The following is an 18,401-nucleotide window of genomic DNA, read 5'->3' on the forward strand; positions in this document are numbered from 1 at the left end:
CCTTCCCCTTCAAGGATCTCTGGATCCCCAAGGGCCAGTTCCATCTCACCCCCACTCTTGGAGGTGGAGGGGGAGGAAGGCGAGTACCATCCGCCTCCACGCATTTTTCCTGTTCCTGACCCAGGGCATAGGCATCAGCTGGCATCCAGGCCTGGAGAAATATTTTTCCGGTGACTGGATGGGGCATGGTTTGCATGCTGCCTACATCCCACGGATGGGGCTTTGTGTGGCCTGGTTGCTGGAAATATACATTTAAACCCTTATTCATATGACTGACTCCAGTTTAAAAATTGTAGGTAAATCTTTTGTTGGATGGAGGAGCTAGCAAGTGGGGGAAATAGCACTTTGGAACAGATAATTGCTAATCAAATTTTTAAAGGATATTGCAAGAGGAGTTTTAATTTTTGATAACAATTATTCAGTTACATCATTTACACAATTTGATCTAGATGCATTAATGTCTAAATATCCTGGATCTGTATCAGTATTACAATGTGTTTTATTTCAGTAAAGGTCTGTGGTGTTTTCTTTTTTTTTTTTTTTTTTCAAGAAGTTTTATTGGTTTTTTAAAAAACATTTATGCGGAAAAGGGTAAGTGGAATGGTTACAAATTTTGGCAGTTGCAAGTGTGGCAGACGCCCCCTCCCTCCAGACTCCTAGGTTACATCAAAATATCAAACCTTAATACATAATCATAAAAAATCAGCATATTAATTCTAGAAAAAATAATTTTCAATCAGTTTATATAGTTATAGTATATAGTCTAGTTATAAATTCATTATTACTTTCGGTCTGTTTATAACATTGTGGTTTTCTTATTTATTTTTGTGATCTGAGCTTTCTTGGTGTTGCCCCTTCACCCCCCGCTGGCAGAGCTCCGGCCCCTCCCGTGTCCTGTATGACCGTTGTAGTGTCTTCTGTTTTTTCTAGGTTCGCTTTATTTTTTTCCATAAAGGCCTGTGCCTCTATGGGTGTGTTGATTCTGATTCTTGTCTCCTCCCAGAATATCAGCATACCTTCAGGCATCAACCATCTAAACCACACCCCCTTCTGGTATAATTTATTCGCCAATTGCGAATAGCTTTTCCTTTTTTCCCTAATTTTTTTGGGAATCTGCTTCAGAATGGTTATCTCCCTGTCGTGGTATGTCAGTGTTTGCCCCCTTTGTACACCCAGAATTTCATCTCTTGTGGTTTTCCTAAGGAATTTAATATGAACCTCCCTGGGTACATTATGTGTTCTGGCATATGCTGAATTCACTCTATAGGCTAGGTCTATCTCCCATTCCATCTGCTGTTTATCTTTGTGTATGTATTCAGCTAAAATATTAGTCATAATGTCCCTTATATTTTCCCCATCTGCTTCTATTACATTTTGAAATCTAAGATAAAAGGACATTCTCTCAAACTCTGTTTTCATTTGTTGGATGTCGAGTTCTTTGTTCCCCTTCTGTAAAGCCTCTACCCCCCCTTTCGCCTCCGCCACCCCACCCTCCACAAGGTCCAGTCTCTGTGAGTTCTTAAAAATTTGGGCTTGATTCTCTTTAATTTCATCTTTCATTTCCCTTAACTGTTTCTTAATTTCCTCCTGGCCCTGTAAAATTTGTTGAAGCATTTGTTGAAAGTCTATCTCTGTAGTCTTGGGTTGCATCAGTTCTGTTATCTTTGACTGTGTAGCTGGACTAGACGTTGCAGACGTTGGGGCAGAAGTAGCAAAGCCAGGCTTTCCAGGAGGTGGTCTTTTTGGAGACATGGTTTATGAAGCAAGGAGATCAGTCAGAGTAGAAACTGGGCAGTTGGAGAAGTAGAGCAGGCAGGCGAATTCAGAAGGCAGAGGATCCAAACAGGTGGGGGTTTCTTTAGTCACTCTAGCGATAGATGAAAGTTTTTTTCTCCAAAGAGTTCAGAAAATAACAATCCACAAGAGATTCCTCTGGGTGACTCGGAGACAAAGACCGGAAGCCTGAATTTTAAAGGTGGAGTCAGGTTTCACAGTTCATGAAGACAACGGAAGTGTGCCATCTTGCCCTGCCAGCTTTGGGCTCAGAGGCATAATAAAATTTTAAAAGTTCAGAAAGTTCTCAGTTCACCCATAAGTTCTAGATCTAAGTCCAAGGAAAGTCACTTTTATAGGGGTGAGGCATCATTAGTTGGCTCTCCCCCTTCCTCCTTCCCCTGGGGGCGAGAGCAAAATCTTTTCAAGCCGCTTGTCCAAGGGGGGGGGGAAATCCCCCTCCCTCTAGCCGCACCTCCAGCAAAGTCCGAAAGAAACTTTGTTTAAAAAAAGAGCTGAAAAGTCCATTAATTCAAAAAAAAAGGAATGAAGAAAGGAAGCCTCTCACCACACCGCCGCTGCTTCATTCAGAAGTATATTCTCCGATCGGCATGGGGCGAGACGCACGCGCGCGCGTCCTCCAAAAGGCTCCCCGATGCCTAGAACGAAGCGGAGAAGCCCCCGCCAGCCGCCGCCGACGCCAGGACCCTCCGGGAGCCGTTCCCTCGGCAAGACACCCCTCCAGGGCGTCTTGTGCCCCCCCAGAAGCGGGGGGAGCCCACCGGGAGAGCTGGAGCAGGCAAAGACCTGCCTGTCGCCGTAGCCGCCGGAACCGGAAGCCTGTGGTGTTTTCTTTAATCATTTGGATTATTCTAAGTATATTTTTTTGTGATAAAGAGTATTACTAAAGTGGATATTGATGTAATGGGCTGTGAGAATAACACTGAGGAAGAGGCGGAAGAATCACAGTAAAAAAAAACAAGTAAAAGAAGTCTTGAGCTGAAAGCAGGAATGGAATTTGAGAGAATGCTTCAGATGTTATCCTCTCTAGTTCTTTTTAGTATAAAGGCAATGAAGGGAGAAGGTCCATTCATATTTCTAAGATTCTGTTATAGTAATCCTATAATAAAAGTAGTTTTAGTATTCATAACTTTGGTGTCCAAGTCTGGTCTACCTCATAGGGCAGACACTTAAGGACTTGAATGCCTGCTTGCACCTTTTTTATTTCTAATATTGTTGTAAGACTTGACAGTAGTTCAAAATCTTCATTCTAGATGCCTGATCTTTTTTGTGTAATTGTTTTGTTATTAATTTTGCTGGTGTTTTGCTATCTCTAAAAATCACAAACAGTATGCCTTGAATATTTGGGGAGCAGTAGTTGGGAATATTACCCTTCTGCCAATATTTATGTTTCTGAAAGCTTCCAGTTTGCATGACAGAATGCTCATCTAGATGGGTAGGATCTGCTAATGTTCTGCTATGCAGAAATAGGCTCCACAATTAAAAAGCATTGAGTGTTGGGCGATGCAAAATGCTCTGCAATTTTGACGTCTAAATAGATTGCCATTCAAGACAGGGGCAGGATTAGTTGCCTCAACTGAAAATGATTTGTGGGGAAGCAATTTTAATGCAGATCTAAAATAATGTAATTTTATATTCTGGTTAGAACACAACTGCATCTTAATTCCATCTACAGAATTCTTTATTCTATTGAAATATTCCCCCAAATTCAATTCTGCTCCTGGCGAATATTTGGATATCTAGATAGCAACAACATGGAACTGGTTTGATAATGGGTTCTTCTTCCAAGAGGTTTTTTTTCTTTCTTTACTTCCTAATCTACTTTACAATCCTAGAATTTCTGATAGTAAACAGATACAAATCAGGTCTGGATTTCTTAGCTTTGTTTCAAATCAGCTAAGACAGGGGTGTCCAAACTTGAGAACTTTTAAGACTTGTGGACTTCAACTCCCAGAATTCCCAGCATAGCTGGCTGGGGAATTCTGGGAGTTGAAGTCCACAAGTCTTAAAGTTCCCAAGTTTGGACACCCCTGAGCTAAGATCAGCAAGGTGGTCCCATCTATGATGTCTATACCAGTATAGTATAAAATAAATGTATTGATAAAATAAAACAGAAATGTAGTAGACAAAATGTTTTTAGTTTTTACATTCTTTGTAAGTTATTTATTTTGGAACCCTAGTGGCGCAGTGGTTAGAACAATTAATGCAAATTCTGATGGGCTCAAGGTTGATTCAGCCTTCCCTCTTTCCGAGGTTGGTAAAATGAGGACCCAGATTGTTGGAGACAATATGACAATATTGAAAACCTCCCAGAGAGTGTTGTAAAGTACTATGGAGTGATATATAAGTCTTATTGCTATGTTGTCTGCTTCATTAATATATTGTTGTTATTTCTTACATCTATGAACTCGAATATTCTGGTTGAGTTTGGGAATGAACACAGCCAGTTGAAATGTAGATTGAAAGAATTTGCTCTCTGTACTTAAAGGCATGCTTTATGTACAGAGAGAGAGAGAGAGAGAGAGAGAGAGAGAGAGAGAGAGAGAGAGAGAGAGAGAGAGAGAGAGAGAGAGAGAGAGGAATTGCAAGGAAGAGGACTCATTGACAAATCTAATTTGACACTATTGGGCAGGTTTTTAAGGAAGTAACTTTTATGCTATCACGACAACTTCTAGTTCTCCTTTCCCTTTGTATATTTTTAAGTTGTGCATTTGGAGAGATCGTGCAAGGCTTTTTGGGGGTGGAGAGCACTCTACATACTAAGATTGCTTTGTTTTGAATTTTATCTTGCTGTGATCATTTTGCCAGTTGGCTTTAGTCACAGCTATCAAAAGACTGAACACATGTTGCATTCATTAACTTTCTTCTGGCTCTGTTCAGTTTTGCAAGTCAGACAAAAGCATTATCATATTAAATGAACTGTTGTGCAGCTGTAATATAAGTTCTCACGTTTTTAATGAAATGATAATCTGGAGAGAGCTGCACTTTTCCCCAATTGGCGATAATGTGCCTTTTTAATGGACAACTATGTAAATTCAAAAAGCCACAGGGGAGATCCCTCCCTCCCCCCCTCTCTCCCTCCGCTCCCTCTCTCTCATCCTCCTTCCTTCCTTCCACCTCTCCCCCACCTCTCTTCTTAAGTAAAGAAGAGATTGCCTGCAGAAATTTCTCAGCCCACATTGTTTTCTGTCAATTTTCTAAGATGCTTCAGCAGAAATTAATCTGATAGTATACAGTATATTTGACCAAAGTATTGGTGTATTATGTTAAAATGGTGACTATCCACATGAGAGGTCAAATTGTGTATTTGCTATTTTTCAGGCCACAAAAGTTTAATAGTTCTATGATTCATTTTGTTACATTATAACAGATCAATATAGGTGGAACTTGTTTATCATATATTGCCTTTTCTGTACTTCCTTTGAAACAAATATTTTTATTCTCTAATTGTATCCAGAGGGCACACTATCAACTTTGTTGCTTTAACTGATTTCTCTGTGTAATTTTTAGTCTCCATCGCCCAATTATTGTGGAATATTCTCCTGTGCGCTGCTTGGAGAATCCAAGCGTAGATATAACTTTAGTCTATCTGCCCAGAGACTGAGTTTAAAATCTTTGGACACGTCTCCTTTGCTTGACTGCTTCCAGTTTCTTTTTTTTTTATTATTATTATTAAAAGTTTTTTTTATTTTAAATTTTCAAAACAAACACAACACAAAAAATCCTCCTTCTTTACATACTGTAGAAAGTGCATCAGTTGGTTACAAAAAGCTTTCGTGCGTCTCTTCCACTGTTGTCAAAAAATTCGTATTAACTCAAGTATTTTAAATCAGATATTTTTAGATATATTACCATCATCATACCTCCATTTTCATTTGACTATAATTGTTTAAACATCCTTCATCATAAAATGTACCAAGATTTAAAACCTGACCAAATACTGGCATTTCATTTGTTATTTCTAATATCCTCCAATAACAATATATCCTTATGGCCTATTCTGACTAAACATCAATAATATTTAGTAACAAAAATTTCTAATCCTACTTTCCAAGTCACTGTTTACAATTTACATCCAAGTTCCTTATGTTGTACCATACATATATATACATTGTTATCATTATCCCTCCTTCATTTAACTCTATCCATTATCATAGCATTTCCCTCCTTAATAATCAAAACTAAACCTAATTTAACTTAGTTCTTTTTTATTAAGCTTTATATATAACTAAATAATTTCTAATCTTCCTTTCATAGGTACCATTCAATATTCATATCCAATTACTACTTGTCATACCAATACATATGTATACATTATTATCATAATCAGTTGTTTATTTAACTATATCTATTGTCACTAAATTTAACTAAATTTAACTAGTTTTAGATTATACACTTTCATCTATCAACCTGTATCTTTTCAGTAGCAAAACAATCTCATGTCTTCTGCCATTTGTGGTATCAGTCCTCTAATCATCTCCTTAATCAAATTTGCATGGACTCCTCTTTGCAACGCATTGCTCATTGAGTCTCTCATGTAATTCCGATGCCCTTCTTCTGTTTCCTTGATCAGCTTATCTTTAATTGTCAGTGGTATTATCAATGATGTTGCTAATAAAATTTATCTCTTTAAATCCATAAATCCTTTTTTCTTCTTCTTCTGTATCTTGCCATCTGGGGTAGAGTTCCCCTCCATTTAATTCCTCTTTCCATATTCCACTCTTTCCATTTCCATACACAAACCAATCACCATAGATATATACTTATATCTCTGCGGGACGGTTTAGATTGGACCACCCAGTGATAAAAGTTTCGGCAGCGATCTCAGAGCATTGAGATCGCATGTCTGTCTCATAGCGACGTTGGCTCCTCCTCTCCCAACTGCTTCCAGTTTCTAAACTCAGTCTAGCCCAAAGAGACGTGTCCAACTTCTCTCTTAGTCTTCTGAGCAGAAATTCAGACAGTTTTACCATAAGGACCTTATTGGAGTCTCCGGTACAGCACAGATATTCAGCACAGGTGAGTGACCAGCAGTAAACATCTTGCAGAGCACTCATCTCCTTTGGGAGCACCTCGTGACCTGTTGGCCTAAAATCACTAGTGCAGCAGGGAGATTCAAGTGCGGTTGCTAGAATGCCTTTGCTTGTCCCATCTCCATCAACTCTTGGTGATCTGTCAGCTAGAGATCACTAGCGGACCTGGAGGATTCAAGCGCGACTTGAAGTTCCGCAGTTTCTCTCAACCACTGGAGAGTTTCATCAGTCGGTCATTTGCGGCGAGGACCTGAGGCACTTAATGGCCAGCTTGCCGGCTTCACACCAAAACTCTTTTTTCCTCGCCTGCTGCCTTCTTGTTGCCACCTGTTTTTTGCAGCCGACAAAGACCATGATGCTGCTTGAAGTGCCTGGAAGAATCAGACTCTGAAGGGATCGCAGTGAGGCTCTGAAGCTTCTGGCAACTTGCAATTCATAGAGCCAACGGATCAAGCGGCTTCATTGGTATCACGCAGAGGAGAAACCCAGTGAGAGCTCTGGGCTTGTTTACTTCAGCCAAACGCAGGGCGTCACGCTTCTCCCCAGAGTCATTGTCCAAGGACTCATTCATACTCTGGGAATTTTGAAGCAGTTTTGACCTACGGATTCTGAACTACAGGTGGTGAGTTTGGAACTTGAGGGGCGTTCCTTCGGTACTACGTGGCAAGACTTAATTCCCAAAATGGCAGAGTACCATACAGCTGCAAAGAGTGCTCTTCTTGCCCCCTCTTCTGCTAAACATTCCGGGAGGGCAAGTTCTAGTAAGGCAAGAACCACCTCCAAGGGGTCTTCCAGGGGTACCAAAACTCAGAGCCAATCACTTAAAAAATAATTGGCTACCTCTGATAAAGATTCAATTAGACACCAGAAAGCAATTGAAAGCAAATTGAAAAACAATTTGCTAAAGTGCAAAAGACCTCAATGTGGGAAAGTAGAGACTCCAGGCCCTTGCAACCTGACCCCTCTCCGCAACCTAGAGAGAGGCAGAGTCTTCTCTGAATGGCTTAACTGAGCCTCCAGAATTGGGAGCAGATTGCTTTGAACCAGATTTTGCCCCATTTGATTGCCTCTCCATTGCTAGGGGAGATCTACCAGATGCCCCGGAAATATCAGTTCCCTCCGCAATTTTCCCCCTGACAGTGGTGGGAAGAGGCAGAGAACCCGGGCTCCGGCCTAACGCAGGAATGCATAAATACATCTTGGAGGCCATTGTCCAAGGGGTAGAAGCAGCACTTCAGCGTCGAAGCCAATTTCTCCCAACTCATCCCAGCCTGGCTACCCAACCCAGCAGACAGGTTCAAATGGAGGAAGACCAGATATCCCTGCAGGAATGTCATTCCCCATGGCCATCAGTTCACAGTGACAAATCTATTTTAGAGGAAGGGGAACTTGATGATCAGGAATTGTCAGAGGATGAGGACCTTGTTCAGCCCATCTCTATTTAAGTCTCTCTTCTATAAAGCCAGAGCCACGACCAATCTGGAGGTGGCAGTAGTTCCACAGATCCATCCAAAGAATTGCAGGACCCATATGAATGTCTGAACCTACGACAGAACAGGACACATTGATAATCAACGTAGTTCATCATCAATGGACCTAGCCTGGCTCTGTTATGGCCCCTATTGGGGCCTCTGTACAGTGGGCCTAGAGCTAGAGGAGGTTCTCCAATGGCCCAAGGTAGATGCCCCAGTAGCCGCTCTGACTTCTTCAGCTCTCATTCCCTCTGACTTCATGGAGGGTATGAATGTGGAGGACAAAAAGGTGGAGACCTCTTCTGCAAAACTCATCAGGCCTTGGCATGGGCTATTAATATTAAGGCAGCTACCAGCGCCTCTTTCTTTTACATGGCTTCCCTTTTTTGGCTACAGCAGCTATTACCAGGGTTCCCCTCAAAAAGACTAGATTGTGCCAGGATATAAATAAATTGGCAGTAGCCACTGAATTTTCCGCGGACACCATGCTTAATGCGGCCAAGTTCACCTTTAGAGTCTTTACATCGAATGTGACCTCTCATAATCTCTCCTGGCTTCGTCATTGGCAGGCTGACATCAGGTCAAAATGGCATCTCGCATCAGCCCCCTTCAAGAGAGGCAAACTTTTCATGGAGGCTCTAGACCCTATCTTAGTAGAAACGAAGGATAAAAATAATATCTTATCTTTTAGCTATAGGAGGATGGATTGAAGACCCTCACTCTACCCTTGTAGACAGCCATTTTGGCCCACTGACACTGGATTCTCTGCCCCCCAGTTTCAGCGGAATTACTCCCAGGGAACCAACCGTCCCCAGGACAGATGTTCCTTTTGGGACAGGGGCAGGCAACTGCCCTATCCCAAGAGACCTTTCCGAGGGTCTGGCAACCAACCCTTTCCATAGATCCAAGTGACTCCCTGCTCAAATCTCCCATTGGAGGTTGTTTGCAGCTATTCATGACTCAATGGGAAAATATCACCATAGATGTGTGGGTTCTGCAGACAGTGAGTCTCACCCTAGAATTTGTATCCCCTCCTTGACATTTTGTTCGAAGCCCCGATCCTAGAAACCCTTCCAAGAAGGAACGTATGGAGACAGAGATTCGTCACCTATTGGAAATCAGGGCTGTAGAACCGGTTCCAGTAGGTCATAATGGTTTAGGATTCTACTCAATTCTCTTCCTTGTCCCAAAGAGGTCGGTGGGTGGAGAGCGATCCTGGACCTGAAGAAGCTCAATGTACATGTGGCATACAAACACTTCAAAATTCAATGCCTTCAATCCATCCTTGGTTGCATTTGAGAGGGAGATCTCCTAACATCCATAGATCTCAAGAAGGCATACTTACATGTTCCCATCCGTCCATCCCACAGAAGGTTCCTGAGGTTCTGTTATGCAGGCCATCACTATCAATACACACCCTGCTATTTGGCCTATCATCGGCTCCCAGAACCGTCACCAAGATGTTGGCAGCAATTGCAGCCCATCTCAGATAATTTCCAATACACATGCAATGTTACTGGACGACATCCTTATAGAATCATTGTCCGTTCTCCACACACAACAGGATCTACACATCTCGAGCCAGACATTAAAGGAAGATGGATTCCCTGTGAATGTAAAGAGTCATTTGGTATCCAGCACCAGGCTCCTTTATTTGGGGGCAGTGATAGACACCACTTTCTGCTACATGGGCATCAGTGGAGGAAATTTGCAGAGCTGCAACCTGGGTTTCAGCATCACCTTTTGTTAGGCATTACAAGCTTTGACTCATTTACCTTAGGCAAGCCGTACTTTGTACTTTGTACAGTTTCTTCAAAGAGTTCATTCGGCAGAGAGGACCCTGGACCAGCCTGTCGCCTTTGAGACTCTACGCTTGGGTATATCCCATACTTGGAGTTTCCAAGCAGCACACAGGAGAAAGACCGTTGGTCTTACTTAAACAGTAGTTCTCTGTGCACTGCAGGAGAATCCAATCCTACTTGAAGAGCCTGGGTACAGCATTCACATAGGATACATCTTCACGAAGTGACCACACTTTTCTGGGCTATGCCTTCATTGAGAAACTGAAAGCAGTCAAGCCAAGGAGGCGTGTCCAAAGATTTCAAACTCAATCTCTGGGCAGATAGACAGAAGTTATACCCATTCTTGGATTCTTCTGCAGTGCACAGAGAACTACTATTCAGGTAAGACCAACAGTCTTGTTTTACATTGAATAAATAAAGATTATAAATGTTATTTGACATAACGTTAGGGAAATAACATAATACGACCTTATCTGTGTCATAAAAATTAGTCATTATTTCCATGATTTGGTGTCAACAATGTAGCCTTATTTAACGAAGGAGTTTAAAATTCAGATCTTAAAATTTAAAGTGTTCATTCTTTGCTTTGAAACAAAAGAGGTTCTGGGCTTTCTTTTAACTGCATCTGACATTTAATAAAGTTTTTATAGAAGCTTTATTATCTTTCCATTTAAAAATACAACAAATTAAACATGTGGCATTTGTTAAATTCTTTAACTTTGGTTTATTCTATATGCTAAATCACAGCAAAATATCTGTTGTAATAAATGCCTTTATTACCCTACTTATGCTGACTAACGTTTAACCTCTCCTTAGAGCAATCTCAAATTTCTCTCCCCTGTGTAATACATCCCTCTTCAGATTGCCTGCCTCATCTTTTCTTTATTCCTCCCTCCCCCACGCATGCACACTCTTTAGTAGTAATAGGAAAAGCAAAGAATATCTTCTTAGTAAGTTAGAGTCCCAGAACCGAGAGGTAGAAAATCTTTTCTTAAAAACTTCTGATTTGTGCTGTTTGTAGTAGGCCATCTGGATTGGCAGGATTTCCTCAGACTTCAAAAAATGTTATCTGATTTGAAGATCTGGGGATTGCTCTGAAACTCTGGGAAAGCAGCAGGAAACGTAGACAGAACTGGCAAGAAAGGAAGAGGCCTTGGCTTGTCTTGCTTCTGTGTGCAATTCCTTTGCGCTCACGAACCTCTGCATTGGTACAGTATAGCTTTCTTTTTTGTGAACTGGTAATGCCAGTGATTATCTCTCATATCTCACTTTTCCAGGGAGGAAATTCTGATCTTATTCTTATCTGAATATTTTACTATCCTATCAACACAATATTTATCAAATCAAATCTGTAGAACAAAAGCAAATTTCTGCTGGTTCCTTGGTATAGTTTTCTCTTAATTAGCAGATGCTAAAATATTTCAGTACCAGTCTGATTACGTATATTATTAGTTTGATGTTTGTAGACGGAGGAAAGTTAGCTACTTTATCATTATGTTCATCACACAATTTGAAGCGACTTTGAGTGGCTTACAGTAAAGATGAAGATATACAAACAATATACAAATATCCAAAGAATTTTAAATATGACAATGGATTAAAATTTCAAAAGTTAAAACAGCCTTAAAAACATGGATTTGGAGGGAGATAGGTGGGGGTTGCTTTCTCTATTAGCTGTTTACCTCCAGCTAACTACTTCTCCTTCACTCATCCTATGCCAGCCAGCATAACTAGGTTTTAAGCCTTTTCTATTTATTGGTTTTATTGTTGGGAGCCACCCAGAGTTGCTTGAGATGTATGGCTATGTAAATGTTTTAAATAAATAAATAAATAATCTGACATTAAGAAACATAATTAGCAAGTTTAGGAAAAAGTAAATTGAAGTCAGATGAACTTAAGTACTGCATACTGCATAGCTGTGGATAGCGTTTAGAAATACCAAAGGGAATTAGATCACAGTTTGGTTTATCTATTTACAAATTTAAATGAATTTTGGTATGTATGTTTTACTTTTTTATGCTCTGGTTCAGCTCAGCTATTGATAGGCACACCCAACCAATGTTAGATGCAACCTTCCTACTAATCTATTCTGGATCAGAATTGTTTTGAATCCTATAGTCCAGGGGTGTCCAAACTTGGCAACTTTAAGACTTGTGGACTTCAACTCCCAGAATTCCCCAGCCAGCTGGCTGGGGAATTCTGGGAGTTGAAGTCCACAAGTCTTAAAGTTGCCAAGTTTGGACACCCCTGCTATAGTCATTCAAGAAAATAAGCAACATTTGGTTTGGTTTTTTTAAATTTTCATAATATTTTAACTAAATAGTTAATCAACACTTTAAGATCATGCGTTGATTGATGTTTGCGGAAAAATATAATTTGGCTAAACAACAATAGTAATTGACAGTAAAAAGGCTTTGCGGTACATCTGAATTTGAGATAAAACTGGTGCTGTTAAAAATGCTATGGAACGGTTCCATGTTCATAATTGAGTAATTAGAATGTAGTACCTCATTTCCTGGACTGTTTCTAGGAGAGAACTGGATAAACACTATTATAGAAATTTTAGCATTCAGATTTTATGTGGCTTGTATTTGGCTACAGTTCACACTGTTTAAAAAGCAAACATGTCCATCATCATAAGATGGTGAAAGGATGCTAGTGGCAGAAACAGCAGTGGTAATGAGATTTACAGAGCAGGTCCCAACCTAGTAAAAATTTGGTTTTGCAGACTGAATAATATTTCTGATTCTTAATATGGTTGCATACTTAAATATTAAATGTTTTTTTAAAATATATATATAGATTCCTACAATATCTTGAAAGCTGCAGTGTTGGAATTTCCCTGTATGGGGGCAATGCCTAAACATTTTTCTAATTTAAATTGTGGTTGGCATGTGGTACTTTATATTGTAGGGGGAAAAGTCTGAGCTTGTAAGGTGGGACAATTTAATAGTGCGGAAGCCACATTGAGTTCCTGAGAGAAAAATGGTTGAATGCATTTTCTTGTCTTTGTTTGGTGGTTTAACAAATGGTTTGAAACATTTTTTAAATAAGAACCATTGTACTCCTTTGTGATTTAAGGTAAAATATTTTCTACTCAGCCTCCAGCTGTTCAAGATAATAAGGTTGCCAGCCGAAGAAAATTGGACATGTAACTGAATAATAGAAATCATCTTCAAACTGTCTCTACAAACTGATGCCCTTTGGATGTGTTAGAACTACAATTTCAGAATGTCATACTTTTGGCCATACTGATTTGTAATTTGGTAGTGGGTATATGTTAACTTGGTATATTCAGGGGTTGGCTTCAAATTTTTTTAGCAAGGGGTTCTCTGCCTGGTTGCTGGGTGGGTGTGGCCATGGTGGGCATGGTCTAATCGGCCTGCTGCACAGCAGTGGTGGTGGTGTTTTTGCCCTCCCTGGGCTCCGGAGGCTTTCCTTGAGCCTCCGGAAGGGTGCAAATGGCCTCCACAGGCTCCAGAGATCCTCTGGAGATCAGAAACAGGCCGATTTCCAGTCTTCTCAAACTTCCAGTAGGCCCGTTTTTCACCCACCCCGAGCCTCTGTGCGTACCCTGCACTTACCTGCATCCAAAATGGAGACCCCTAGAAGAGGTGGGGTGGACGAGGCCAGCCAGGAGAGGGATTTGAGAGTTCTCCAAACTGCACAGAATCTTAGCTAAAGGTTCTCCCGAACTCCTGCGAACCCCCAGAAACCCCCCCCCTCCCCAGTATATTTCAAGAACATCTAGTTGTGGATATGGATGAAATATCCAAGAACTTGTTGAAGTTCTGAATGGACTAGAGGCAAAGCTGAGTTAATAAATGTGTTAATTTCCAACTGGTTATTTCAATTGTCTAGGCAAATTATTTATTTTCTGCTGCTTCTAATAAAACTAGGTTTTTTTTCATCAGGATTAATATTATTTATTTTTTAAAAGTCTTAAATACATGACCAATAAAAGTGGCACAGAACAGAATAAATAAAAGGTATACCAAAGTTAAACAATAAGTAAATTTTCCTTATAACACAGTTCATTAAATGGGAGGCATCACAAGTGCAGGAGAAAGCTTCTTTTCTTGAGACCTTTGACAAAACTATGCAGCAATTTATTTTTCCTATATGTATTTATTGGCTTTATAAATTGGCTTTTCACTTTGGACAGCATTCATGGCATTTAAAAATAAATAAATATTGAATATTTAAAATGCAAATAGAATGCTAAAATCATTTAACAATTAAAGAACTAATGAAAAACATGTATCTTCATATATTTTCTAAACACTGTGAGATTGGAAGCCAATCCATGTAGCATCCTGTCCTGCTTACAAGAAAGATCTTCTGAAAGTGAGAGTATCTTCAAGAGGATCTTTTTTGCTAACTTTACATAGATATGAAGTGTAAAAAGCATTCCATTAAACTGATTTGGACTTCAAAGGTAAAGTCACCCAATTGCAAAATCACTCAAGGAGACATACAAAACAGCTTGTACATGATAAAAGCAAGAAACAAAATGACTAAATAGCTACGTGGAAGAAGTACAGAAACATCAATGACATCTCATTTCAATGTATGTTTGCAAATCATTTGTGTTTGCCAGAAGATCAAGATTTTTAAGAATTTTCTTAAAATTCTTCAACTCCAAGAATACTGTTCCAGAGGTCAGGGATGGCAACAAAAATTCTGTCTGGTGATTTGCAGCAAGTGCAGATATTTCACGTGTACACAATCCCTGTACTTTGTACTGCTTAGTAGCCTAGCTGCCACATTTTATACCAAGTATAACTTCTGGACAATTTTCAATGGTTAACCAGTGAAGAGGGTGGTGTAGTAATCGTCTATGGAGCTTCTCAGTCATTCAGGTCATGGTTGTCCCAAAGGTGCTTTTTCAAGAGGCAACTGGACTTTCTGGTTTTTATTTGAAGACATTTCTCTTTTCATCCAAGAACCTTCTTTAGCTCTGACTGGATGAGAAGCAAAATGTCTTCAAAGAAAAACATCATCCAAGAAGCTTCTTCAACCCTGACTGGAAATTCCATGGACATATCACTAAAACTATTTTCTGTCTGCCTTAACATGACTATAATCAGCATAATACAACATAAGCAGATTTCTTTATTGTGTTTCTTTGATTATGTGCCATGAAATCTGTCAACTGTTAGCAACCATGTAGATAAACCTTATCCAGCATGATCTATCCTAACCTAGCACTTCAGGTTCCAATGATGTACTTCTTAGGGTTATAATTTAATCCGTTTTGCTGCTGGTTGTTCTCTTCTTCCTTTTTTTCAACATGGACTTCTCAAGAGTGCTACTATGTGTCGAAGTTATATAATTTCAACCTGATTATTTGTGCCTTGAGTGCAAATTTTGGATTGATTTGTTCTATGATCCATTTGTTTGTCCATTGTATTCTCAAAATCAAAGTTCAAGATATCAATATTTGTTCTATCTTGCTTCTTCAAAACCAAATTTTCCTTTCCATAGAGCATCACAGGGAAAATTTGCCTACATGATTGTGATCTTTATAGGTCTAGGCAGGGTATGAAAACATTGAAATACCTTTTCCAGTCCCTTTATTGCTAGTCTGCAGCTATTTCCTAATTGTTGGTAGTGAGTCCAAAAATGCAGAAGCTTTACACCACTTCAGTCTCTTAAATGTTAATCCTAGGACAGATTGCTACCGTATTTCACTGAAAATAAGACCAAGTCTTATATTAATTTTTGCTCCAAAAGTCACATTAAAGCTTATTTTTTGGTTAGGTCTTTAGGGGAAACATAGTATACTTGTCATTTGTTTGGCTTTCTTTATATTTAATCTCAGACCCATTTTTTACTATGGTCTTGGAATTTTATTACTAGAATTTACATGCTTAGCTGTCACAGTAGTGTCATAAGCATGGGCTATTGTTGATTTTTCTTTCAATTTTTAAACCACACTTATCTTCTATTAATGTATTTTCCTTGTATATATTCAATACTGAGGAGACAGTTTTAAATTTTGACTCCTTTCTTTACCAACCTGGAACTAATCCATTTTGTCATATTTTGTAGGTTTTGTATGAGGACAGTGAGATATTGTGAGATTCCCATTTTCAGCTGAACATGGTTGATACAATAGAAGGTCTTTGTATAACCAGTGAAGCGCATATTAACTTCGTTTTCACATTCTTTGGCTTTCTCAATTATCCAGAATGTACCAGCAACTTCTTCTGTTCCTCAACCTTTTCTAAAATAATTGGAAACATTTAAAATGCCCCTTTCCATGGAGAATGGTATAGAGTGTTCTAATTCAGGGGTGGGCAATTAATTTTCCTAAGGGGGGACATAAGAAACTGATATTGTTGTGGAGGGCCAAAACAATGTAACTTGATTTGATGTCTCAAACTCTACCACCTCAACTCCTCAAGCTGCTTCAGACAAGGGACGAAACTCTGCAGGCACAGAAAAGTGCTTTCTCTCCTTGTTCTCGTGTGGCTGCCAGCTGACTGAAGGAGTCAGACCTGACTGGGCTTCTTCTCCTGCCTCTTGCAGCTTGCTTAGTTACATTTGATTTCTAATTTTTTATTTATCTCTTGCGAGCTGGAGAGGGACAGCCAAAGGGCCAGATGTGGCCCCGGGGGGGGCATAAAATACTCAGGTCTGCTATAATCTGTATTGGATTCTAAGCATTTTTTTACTACCATGTGAAATTAGGGATATTATACACCAGTTTGCATATTTTGTTAAGTCTCCTTTTTGGTACTCCTACCTTTACTTCCCATAAGACCTTTTTGGGGTTATGTGGGTAGAAGCAGTTGCATATAGGTGCTTAATGTAAGATGCGGGTTTCAACAATTTCTCACTTCTAATGGAGAGGTTTATAGTAAAGACATTTATTCCATAGTTCCTCCAAATGTTGCCACCTTATCTGGGAATTCTGGGAATTACAACCCCAATACATTTGATGGATTCAAGACGGCCTCTATAATAATGATACTGTACATGCAGATACCAAAATATGTCCAAAATTCAGTCCACTTTGAATAAAGTTGAGACTTCAAAATTTGTTTTATAAATATTTTCACAGTTTTCTTGTATTTCTCCTGTTTGTATTATGTAGATTGGTTCTTTCTATTTTATTTTTGGTGAGCATGAACTTTTATTTTGATGGAATGTACAAACAATTCTCTTTTAGAATGTTATGGCACACCTTGAAAGCACCCTATCTTTTATTCCCACAGATGATAGCATTTCTGCAGCAAGTACCTCTGATGTCCAAGATCGCCTTTCGGCTCTTGAACTGAGAGTGCAGCAGCAAGAAGATGAAATCACAGTGTTGAAAGCAGCTCTGGCTGATGTATTGAGAAGACTTGCCATCTCAGAAGATCATGTTGCATCTGTGAGAAAATCGGCACCTAGTAAAGGTAAGACAGCCCTTCTCCGCATATCTTTTTCATTTAAGATTAAGTGTGTGTCACCTATGTGTTATGCATTAGTGAAGCTCATTAGGGTCACCAATTAAACATTTAATAATATATCATTTCCAGAGTTACAGGTTTTTCCAAACCACATGCAGTCCAAGTGTGATCATATTATAGCAGTTGTACCTAGCGATTTGACATGCCGTGGAATCATTTCAAAGAACTTCCTCTCTACAACTAAATTATTTTCAGTAATAATCATGAAATGAAAAGAAGAAGAATGGCCACACGTACAGTGAATATTTTGTTTTATTGAATTTTGTATATATAACCTTGACAGTAAAATGAAAAAAAGTATAAAATATGGGGGGAAACCAAATGGATTTTATATAAAAATATTGGGAAAATAATTTTCTTATATTCTCTGTCATGGTACTAATTTATCTTCTTTGCAGATTCATGTTCAATAATGTCATGCCCAAGCCCAAGTGAGACAGCGAGATCCATTCAAGTTCAATTATTTATTAGCTTACACCTAATGGCCAGACCAAAGCTATAGCTTTCTTATCTGCTAGATATGAGAAATGCTAAATGTTGAACATCTTCCTCCAGCTCAAGACTGAGTAGTGTGTTAATTCAGGTCTCTTTTGCATTGCCAAAAGTCTCCCACAGTCCTCCTGCATGTGCGCATTCTATCACAATTGCCAGATTATTCAGTCTGCCTTTGCTCATCTAGAGTTATCTAGGTTTTTTGCAGTGTTTAGCAATTATTATTTTAGTGTCAGTGATGTATAATCTTCCATTGCAGTTCTTGCATTAAAGCTGAGGTGAATCCACCTGATTTCCATAATTCCTAGAAATTTATCTCCTGTATGGATTTACCAATATGCTAAGCTT

General features: G+C 39.4%; 2 protein-coding genes across 2 annotated transcripts in view; one reads left to right on the plus strand and one right to left on the minus strand.

The window, feature by feature from the left end:
• Window positions 1-1,984, minus strand: part of LOC309387120 (uncharacterized protein) — a 92,360-nt gene extending 90,376 nt beyond the window's left edge. Inside the window, exon 1 of the mRNA XM_081943332.1 lies at window positions 689-1,984. Coding sequence (XP_081799458.1) covers window positions 820-1,752 — 933 coding nt within the window. The 5' untranslated portion in view covers window positions 1,753-1,984 and the 3' untranslated portion in view covers window positions 689-819. The remainder of the gene's footprint in view (window positions 1-688) is intronic.
• The window catches only part of EML4 (EMAP like 4), a 133,296-nt gene that overhangs the window by 41,949 nt on the left and 72,946 nt on the right, over window positions 1-18,401 (plus strand). Inside the window, exon 2 of the mRNA XM_081943331.1 lies at window positions 17,325-17,507. Within this exon, the coding sequence (XP_081799457.1) occupies window positions 17,325-17,507 (183 nt within the window). The remainder of the gene's footprint in view (window positions 1-17,324; window positions 17,508-18,401) is intronic.

This window comes from Natrix helvetica (genome assembly GCF_964273705.1).
Source record: "Natrix helvetica genome assembly, chromosome: 2".
Lineage (NCBI taxonomy): Eukaryota > Metazoa > Chordata > Lepidosauria > Squamata > Natricidae > Natrix > Natrix helvetica.